Source organism: Castanea sativa, chromosome 7, assembly GCF_040712315.1.
Source record: "Castanea sativa cultivar Marrone di Chiusa Pesio chromosome 7, ASM4071231v1".
Lineage (NCBI taxonomy): Eukaryota > Viridiplantae > Streptophyta > Magnoliopsida > Fagales > Fagaceae > Castanea > Castanea sativa.
The window spans coordinates 21,407,765-21,418,373 of NC_134019.1; the positions used below are offsets into that span (position 1 = coordinate 21,407,765).

At 38.6% G+C, this 10,609-nt stretch overlaps 1 protein-coding gene across 1 annotated transcript; it reads left to right on the top strand.

The window, feature by feature from the left end:
• The first annotated feature begins 8,298 nt into the window (after positions 1 to 8,298).
• Positions 8,299 to 8,763, top strand: LOC142644134 (uncharacterized). Its single transcript, XM_075818812.1, has 2 exons — positions 8,299 to 8,607; positions 8,680 to 8,763. Exons 1-2 carry the CDS (start codon positions 8,299 to 8,301, stop codon positions 8,761 to 8,763), a joined length of 393 nt encoding a protein of 130 aa, XP_075674927.1.
• The last annotated feature ends 1,846 nt before the right edge of the window (positions 8,764 to 10,609 follow it).

Below are 10,609 nucleotides of genomic sequence, written 5' to 3' on the forward strand. Positions count from 1 at the left end.
TAGGTTCTGACTTTCAAGCTTCCTGCATCAATTCAATTTTTTAACACAATGGAGACTCATGAATGTCCACCTACAATGGCCTTATAAAACTCAACAGCAAATCTTATTAGATACTTGAAGTTGAAGATGCAATTTTTGGAATCAATCAAGCTTGAAAATGAACTAAGTTGAATCATCTCCAAACATAACCAATTGTAAGAATTTCAATTCAAACCCAAGCATGCTATTTAAATCATGATATTCATAAAATTAAATGTATGACTTGCTGTAGCTCTAAACAATTTGGTACACATCTATAAATATATCTATAATACAAATTGTCAACATACATTTTTAAGAAAGGAGATGAGTTTCAATTAACTCAACTTGCAAATTTCTTTGTTTTTAAATAAGGGACTTAGATTTGATTCTTACATTTACAAAAAAATTAGTATCATAACTTAATGATAAATAGCAATTATTATTGTTAGACTAGCTCAACACATATGCATTTAGAGGTCTAAGGTAATAACTTTAAATAGGTCTTTTTGTTATCACTTAAATAATATTTAACTAAAAATTTATATTATAATTTTATTTATTTGAAATCCATTACTCTTAATTTTTAATATGACTATTTTTTTTGAGGAAAATGCTAAAGCTATAAAAAAATTTATTACAAAAATATTACAAACTAACATGGCAATGAATGTGATCTATGGCACTTCAAAAGATAGTAAATGAATATTTGAATGGATGATGCTAAGGATACTACAAATTTTACAATATTACTATATTAGGCTTACAAGGATGTATCACCAATCACAAAAGGTAATTTATATATATATTAGGTTGTTGAAGACCATCAATCGTATTCATTGCCACGTCAATTTGTAAAGGTTATATAGTAAAATTTAGGGTAAATTACAAATTACATCCATAAAGTTTGGTGGTGTTTGGATTTTATACCCTGAAGTTTTAGAATTTAGATTTTACCCCTTGAAGTTTGAGAGTATTTGGATTTTACATCCTAACGTTTCAGAATTTGGAATTTACCTTCTAAATTTTAGGGGTGTTTGGATTTTACCTCCCAAAGTTTGAGGGTGTTTGAAATTTACACCTTGAAGTTTCAGAATTTGGGGGTGTTAAATCCAAATACTCTCAAACTTTAGGGGGTAAAATCCAAATTCTGAAATGTTAAGGTGTAAAATCCAAACATTTCAAACTTCAGAGAGTAAAATCCAAATTCTAAAACTTTAGGGTGTATAATCCAAACACCCCCAAACTCCAGGGGTGTAATTTGCAATTTACCCTAAAATTTAAAGTATTTCTAGCATAATTCTATTTGAATTAGTGCTTGTTAATTGATGACACATTTATTTGTAAAGTCTATGTATTTAAATTTATATCATCTCTAACATTTCTCAATTTTTTGGGTCTTCTTAAAAGCAGAGGAAAAAAAGTACAACTTTTTTATTTTATTTTTTATTTTATACATCTCAATTAAAAAAAAATCACTTTGGCCCCCACATTTGAGGGCCCTTCTCTAACAGGGGACCCTAGTGGCTATGGCCTAGGGCTAAGGTTGGTCCTGTATGCCATAGAGAGAGAGAGAGAGAGAGAGAGAGAGAGAGAGAGAGAGAGAGAGAGAGAGAGAGAGAGAGAGAGAGAGATTGAATTATAAAACTCAACAACATATATGCAATTTTTGGAATCAATCAAGCATGAAAATTAACTAAGTTGAATCATCTCCAAACAAGACCAAGTGTAAGAATTTTAAACCCAAGCTTGCTATTTAAAATCATGTTGTTCATAAAATAATAATTAAAAGTATTAATTGCGATAACCTTAAGTATATCTATAATATAAATTGTCATCATTCACTTATAAGAAAGTATGGGTTTCAATTAACTCAACTTGTAAATTTTTTCGTTGTTAAATATGGGATTTGAATTTGATTCCTACATGTTCAAAAAAAAAAAAAAAACAAACAAAAAAAAAAAACTAATTAGTATCTTGACTTAATGATAAATAGCATAATTATTATAGCTGGGCTGACTCAACACATTTATAGGCCTAAGGAGATAACTTTAAATATGCATTTTTGTTATCACTCAAATAATATTTAACTAGTAATTTATATTATAATGTCTTTATATACTTAAAATCCATTATTTTTACTTTTTAATATGACTATATTTTTTGGGTACAAATTTTGACTACAAACTTGGTTGTAGTCTAAGACTGCAACTACCACTGAAAATATTAATATGACTACATATTTTGAAAACCTAACTGTTAAATTGCATATATATATATATATATATTTATGTTCTTAATACACACAACAAATTTTGTACAAATTGGATGTTATTTACTATTTAATTTATAAACTTATTTTTTATGCATAATTTTTTTATGCTATCGATATTTGATTTTTTGGAAATTTTGCAAGTGTGGGGATCTTCTAGAGTTCCTAGGGTACTTTACAAAGTAGAGTTCATTAAATCCTAACCACTCTTTAATGATTTAATGGTCTAGATTCTGCCATGTCAGCATTTCATTAACAATCATCTTAATTGTTTTGTTTACAACATTATTTTATTATTTTAAGAATATTATTAATGAAATGCTGACATGGCAGAATCTAAACCATTAAATCATTAAAGAGTGGTTATGATTTAATGAACTCTACTTGGTAGAGTTCCTAGGAACTCTAGAGGATCTGAATCCGTTAATTTGTAGGGAAACTTTGTCATGTTTTTTGTTGAGGAAAATGCTAAAAAGCTATAACAAATTATTGTGGCAATGAATATAATTTGTGGCATTTCAAGAAGATAATAAATGAGTAGTTTTTGAGTGAATGATACTAAGATACTACAATATTTACAACACGAGGATTACAAATATGTATCATCAATCATAAAAAAGTATTAATCCAAATATGCATTACTAGGTTGTTAAGGGATATTTTAGGAAAGTCAAGGGGGGGATGGCTCATAAGCGATTGTTAATTTTTTGGTGTGGATAAATGGTAAGTGACGGAGGGGGATTCAAATCATTTTTTTAAAGTTGTTATTGTTGATAAATTTCAAATTGGATATTTTCATAGTGATATCTTTGATGGAAACATTAAGTAACGTTTTTTTTTTTTACATCGATAGTTGGAGATGAGGGATTTGAATCTTAGATATCTCTATTGAAATAACTATATAAGAGATATTAGTTAATAGCAGGTTGAATTACAAAACTCGAGCTATAAATATTGTATTGTTGGTTCTAATTATTTATTAACTTTAAAGTATTTACTTTAAAATGGTGTTCCAATAAATAATTATATCATGATTAATAAGGGTATTTTTGACAGAGACTTAATACCACTGGACGTGTCACGCAAGGAAGCCAATGATGTTTATGGACCCGTCAGCTCCATGGACATAAATGAAGGACCAAAAGCAATGACAGAACAAGCGACGATCCCACCATGATACCCGATGGGCGCCTCTATAAGCCAACAAGGAAACCTTCGAACAAAGCAAAGGGCCGACGGGGTGAAGAGACCGACAGGTCCAGCAGGGCCTAACTTGGTCCCCGCGGATCCCTATACATGGAAACATCTTGAATGACACGTAAGATAATGCCCATTACTCACCTATATCTCTCTCATATGGAAAGGCACCCTAAAATCTCAGAAACCCTAAAGTGCTAAACCTTCCCAGCAAGGAAAGATCCCTACTTCGAAGGGATCTTGATTCACCATTCACTACTATATAAGCACCAGACCTCCTTTTTTCTCAGGTATGCAGAAACTCTTTAGCTCTCTCACTATAGAGTTCTTAGAGACTTCTCATTCACTAACTTGACCATCAGATGGTTTTTGGCCAGTACTGCACTGGTGCCTTCTGTTTGGTCTATTTGCTCTTATTCACATGTACTCGTTGGAGCGACTTGGAGCCTACAACTCACTGACGATTTTAGCACATCATCAGTTGGTGCTGTTTGTGGGGAACATGACTGTGATTAAGCATATCACCGCTTCTGAGACGAAAAAGTTGCATGGTCCAAATGCTTTCGATGGCTACCATTAACCAGGAAACAAGAAACCCCTCCAACGCCGTGGAGAGATAGGTACAAACCTTGGCTGCGATGGTAGAGCGGCTAACCCAGCGCAACTAGGAGTTGGAACAACAGCTAAACCAAAGGAATAAACAACGCCAAGAAGGCCCACGTGATGGGCGGGACGTCGACGGGCAAAATGGTAGTCAAATACTGACGGGGGACAAATAGGGGAGGGAAGACTAAGAGGAGAGCAATGTCCTTAGCAGAAGGGATGGCTTCGAAGATACCAGCTGCCCCTTCGAAATAGAAGTCGATGTGATGCGCATAGCCCAGGATATGCAGATGATGAAGGAGAAGATGGACATGATGATGAACGCCCTGAGGGGACGAGTATTTACCAATTTGGACGAATTAGTCCACTGGACCGACTCCTCGTTCACTGCATAGGTGACTTCCTTCTCCCGCCCAGCGAAGTTTTGGATGCCACAAGTAGAAGCGTATGATGGGTCAAGGGACCCACTTAACCATCTAGAGTCATTCAAAACCCTCATGCACTTGCAAGGAGTTCCAGACGAAATTATGTGTAGGGCCTTCCCTACCACTTCGAAAGGGCTAGCAAGAGTATGGTTCAGCTTGCTTACCCCAAACACGGTTTCCACCTTCAAGGAGTTAAGTGGACACTTTGTCACACATTTCATTAGAGGACAAAGACACAGGAGATCCTCCGCGACCATACTAAACATTAAGCATCAGGAAGACGAAAGCCTATGGTTGTACGTAACCCGTTTCAACAAAAAGGCTCTCTTGATTGACGAAGTTGATGACAAATTTCTTGTCACTGCCTTCAGCAAATGGATTGAAGCAAAGGGAGTTTCTCTTTTCCATCTACAAGAACGACCCAAAGACGATGGTTGAAACGCTATACAAAGCCACAAAATACATGAATGCTGAAGATATGATGATCGCTTGGGGGGACGCACTGAGAAAAAGGGAAAGGCAGGACGATCCTCGTTTAGACAGAGGAAGAAAGTTGGCTCGAACAAATGAGCAAAGGGTGGACAGGAGATCAAAACCCCTGTTAGGGAGGACAACAAATTTCAATCCTTTGAATACCCCGCTGGATCAAGTTCTCATGTAGATAAGGGACAATGCGGCATTGACATGGCCAGACAAGTTGAAAGGTGATTTAAGCAAAAGACCTCGGAATAAGTATTGTCGCTTCCATCAGAACCTTGGGCATGGCACCTCTGAGTGCTACAACCTTAAGCAGTAGATTGAAGCCCTCATCAAATAGGGAAAGTTACAACGGTTTGTTAGGGGTGGTGAAAACTCGCCAAGGGACCCCGAGCCCAACTGATGAGCTGAAGAAAGACCTAGAGCCCCACTCGGAAAAATAAGAGTAATCGTAGGAGGAAACACTATGGCGGGATCATCCAAGAAGGCCGTATTTACATATGGTGTAGAACGTCCAGATTTCCAGACTGTTGGATAAATACATGTTTGTATCGCATACTAAACATACGCAGTGAAAAATTAACGGATCTACTTCATTCGCAATTAATAATATGTGCTATGTAAGTTCAAAATTTAAGAACAAGAAAGCGTACCTTGGTGCGGTGAAATTCAAAACAATCTGAATAGAAGTGCTTGGGAATACTTTTAATCTTCACTCCAATTTCACTTAATGCCTAAGAAGTGTGGTCTCTCAATTAGTTTTCAAGGAGAGAATAAGAGAGTGTCCAACACTCACATACAAACCATTTCATTCCTAGTATGATCTTAATGAAAGACCCTTATGAAAAGTTTCTTATGAAATTCTGTATGTTTCTCTCCTTATATATATAACTGATTATCTAATTGGGCTAACCTTTTGGGCTTATTTCAATTGGGCTCTAGTATGTGGCTTGGAGTGGGACCAAAAGGGAACAAATAAGACTTTAGCTCCAATGGGCCTTGGGCTTTTCTGTCAACTCTTGACAAGTCCAAAGTTATCATTAATTATATTCAATACCATTATATGAATATAATTGTACTCTAGGCCTTATTAATAAATTATATCCCAAGACTTTATTATACATGCAACATTTTCATTAAAATATTTGTACTAATACAAAGTCATGAATATAAACTGCCACTTTGAAGATTACTATATCTTAATCCTTGAATACCCGGTTTAATCCTTTATGTTATTCATCATATATTTATGAAATCCAATTTCACAAATATATACTTTAGTAACTCCTTACTAAAGTGGTTGGGCCTAACTCTCTGAATAACCAAACTCATTAAACTTATCTCAAGGGAATATTTTACATCTCCGTTAAGAGATTATGAATTCCATCTTGAGAATATATGTTCCATCAACACTAAATGCGGCTGCCCAACATACTGAGGTTTTGACCGTGACTAATAGATCTCACTCCTGATATATCAAAGCAACCTACATCTCATGATCAAGTCCATTATTCTCTCAGGATTTAGAGTTGATGTAAATAGAAGTCGTGAGATTAATTATTCATTTGACAGTCGTTAGGAGAATAACAAATCTCACAGCGGTCTAGTTCAATATGTCTTAACTCTTAAAACATATCAACATACCAACTAGAAGTCTCTACTTCCATGATCAAGACAAATCATCTTAGTTGATATGTTATAGTCTTCGTAGATGAAACGCCCAATTTTATCGCCGACTATGAACTACATTTTGAGTTTATAAGGAACTTGTGATTTACATCTTCTGTGACTAAATCACATAAATCACATACAATGCATCTCATGGATTAAGATAATGTCCTATTAGTTCATTTATAGATTGTCTTATATAATTAAACAATTTAATTATATATAACATGCCAATAAATTGAATTTTAGGGCATAAACCCCAACACAGACGACCTCCAAAGTCGACAACCTTGGCATTAGCTTCACAGAGAAAGATGCTAGACGACTACACCACCCTCATGACGACGCCCTGGTCATTAGCTTGTCCATTGCGGACTTCAATACCCGATGGGTACTAGTGGACAATGGGAGCTCAGCAGATATCCTCTACTATCCTGCGTTCCAGCAGATGAGGGTCGATCGAGAACGTCTCCAACCCTCAGACATGTTGGTAGGATTCAGTGGCAACTAAGTCTTTCTCTTTGGAATTATTACTTTGCCAATAACCATCGGGATGTACCTTCAGAAGCTCACTAAGGAGGTCAATTTCCTTGTAGTTGATTGCTCATCTACCTATAATGCCATCATTGGTTGTCCCACGCTTAACACATGGTGGACGGCCACGTCCACATACCATCTGTTGGTGAAGTTTTCAATGGAGTACGGGATAGGAGAAGCACGAAGAGACCAGATGGCCGCCCGCGAGTGCTATATAGCCATGCTTAAGATGAACGATCATTTACAAGTCTTGAACATCGAGGAAAGAAAGGTCACTATTGAACCAACATAGGATTTTAAAGAAATCTCCTTAGATGATGATACCCCTTGCTAAATCACTCGTATTGGCACACAAGTTGACCTTTTGGTTCATAAAGAGCTTGCCCTCTTCCTAAAGAACAATCGAGACGTCTTCGCCTAGAGCCATAAGGATATGCCAGGGATTAGTCCTAGTACCATGGGACATAAGCACAACGTATGCCCGTCCTTCCCCTCGGTTCGGCAGAAGAAGAGGGTCTTTGCCTAAGAAAAGGGACAAAGCCATAGCCAAAGGTACGCAAGCTGCTGGAGGCAAATTTCATTAGGGAAGTCTACTATCCCACATGGTTGGCCAATGTGGCCATGGTAAAAAAAGCAAATGACAAGTGGAGAATTTGCGTACACTTCACCGACCTAAATAAGGCATGCCCAAAGGACAGCTATCCACTCCCGCACATCGACCTCCTTGATGACTCCATGGCTGACCATTAGCTGTTAAGTTTCGTGGATGCCTTTTTGGGGTATAATCAGATCAGGTTAGATGAAGCAAACCAAGAGAAGACTTTATTTGTCACGAGCCAAGGACTCTTCTGCTACAAAGTCATGCCATTTGGGTTGAAGAACGCAGGGGCAACATACTAGAGGCTTGTAAACAAGATGTTTGCCTAGTAGATTGGGCAAAACATGGAGCTGTATGTAGACAACATGCTTTTGAAAAGCATGGGGGAAGTTAGCCACTTGGATGACCTTTAGGAGACATTCGATACCCTTCACCTCTATGATATAAAGCTCAACCTCAGTAAGTATGTCTTCGGTGTGGCGTTAGGGAAATCCTTAGGCTTCATGGTATTGCAGCACAGTGTAGAAGCCAATCTCGACAAAGTTCGGGCAATAATGGAGATGGCTCCTCCAAACAACATCAAGGTGGTGCAAAGCCTGAACGATAGAATTGCAGCCTTTAACAGGTTTGTATCCAGGGCAACGGATAAATGTCTACCCTTTTCTAAGATATTACAGAAGGCTTTCAAATGGATTGACGAGTGCCAGAAAGCTTTCGAAGAACTGAAGGCGTACCTTGCATCCCTTTTGCTGCTTAATCCCTTCAAACTTGGTGAAGAGCTCTCCCTCTACTTAGCCATGTCCCAAATGGCTGTCAGTTCCACTATTATATAGGAGGAAGACTGAGTGTAGTGACTCGTGTAATACACCAGTTGGGCACTCCAGGGATTTGAGGGAAGATATCCCCCAATGGAGAAGCTGGCCTTCACACTAATCACAGCTGTTCGAAAACTCAGGCTGTACTTCTAAGCACATACCATAATGGTCCAAACAGATAAGTCGTTGCAAAAGACGATGAACAACCTGGAGGCAGTAAGACAATTGGTTTTATAGGCGACTAAGCTCGGTGAGTTTGATGTCCAATATCGACCCAGGACTGCGATCAAAGCGCAGGCTTTAGTTGATTTCATTGCCAAATTCACGACAGGAAAGGACGACGAGGAGAAACTGATGGCATGGATGAAATGGACAGACAACTTGTCTAACTAATGGGCCGGAGGAGCTGGGGTCCTACTAAGGTCGCCGGAAGGAGATATAGTAGAATGTGTGGTCCGCCTCTAGTTCTCAATGACCAATAATGAGGCAAAGTACGAAGTAGTCCTCTCAGGCCTCAACTTGGCTAAAGTAGCGGGGGCTGAGTCAGCTGTCATACACTGCGATTCACAAGTTGTGGTCGGGCACATCAATGGTGACTACGAGGCAAAAGGGGAACGAATGAAAGAATAGTTGAGCATGGTCAAAGACAAGATGAGTGAGGGATTCTCGACTAAGTTCATACAGATCCCAAAGGAAGAGAACGAGTAGGTAGACCGTTTGGCCAAAGTTGCATCTGCCGGGTATACGAGCGTCACTAGTCAGGCATTATCCTTTGTCAAATATTCCTCTGCCATTGACAGAGTAGAAGTATAGGTTATCCCCCTAGGAATCAATTGGACGACGTTGATTGTATCTAACCTCAGGAATGGGACATTGCCAGAAGATCGCAACGCTTCCTGTAGACTGAAGGTACGATCTTCATGTTTCGTCATGATAGGGGATGTCCTTTACAAAAGGGGTTTCTCCTCTCCGTATCTGAGGTGCCTGATCCTCGACGAAGTGAGCTATGTCACGAGAGAAGTACATGAAGGAATATTTTGGAACCATTTGGGGGCACGCTCACTAGTTCACAAGCTGATACGGGCTGGATACTACTGACCCATTATGTAGAAGGATGCCCAGTCCTACTTGAAGGCATGTGACAAGTGCCAACGCTTCAATAACATTATGCGGCAACCAACTGAGGAACTTACTCCAATGAGCGCTCCCTGGCCTTTCGCCCAATGGGGATCGGACATAGTTGGGCCCTTCCCTATTGCCATATGGCAGTTCAAGTTCCTCGTCGTAAGGATCGACTACTTCACTAAATGGGTCGAGGCAGAACCATTGGCCACTATCACAAAAAAATGTCCAGATCTTCATTTGGAAAAGCATCATCTGCCACTTTAGAATCCCCATTGTTAGGAATTTCTGCCAACAATTAGGATTCAAGAACCACTACTCCTCTCCCATTCACACCTAGGCCAATAGACAATTGAAGTCACAAATTGATCCCTGCTTAAGATGATCAAGACTCAGCTTGAAGGGGCAAAGGGTATATGGCTAGATGAGCTACCTGGCATCCTGTGGGCATATAGGATGATGACTCGCACACCCACGGGGGAAACACCTTTCTGACTCACATACAGACATAAAGCTATCATCCCAGCAGAAGTAAGACTGACCAACTATCGAGTAACCCACCATAATGAAGAAGGAATGTGCCTACAATTAGATCTTCTTGATGAAGTCAAAGCAACGACAGAGCAAAGGATAACTCATTATCAAGATCTAATGGCAAAGCACTACAACACTAAGGTTAGGCCTCGCCATTTTCAGGTTGGGGACCTGGTCCTAAGGAAAGTAACCACAGCCACTAGAGACCCTTCATAGGGTAAGTTGGGCCCTAATTGGGAAGGACCCTACAAGGTCGTCTACTGTCATAGAAAGGGGACTTACTATTTGGAAACCCTCGATGGATAGAGGCTCCATCACTCATGGAACACTGAGCACTTTAGGA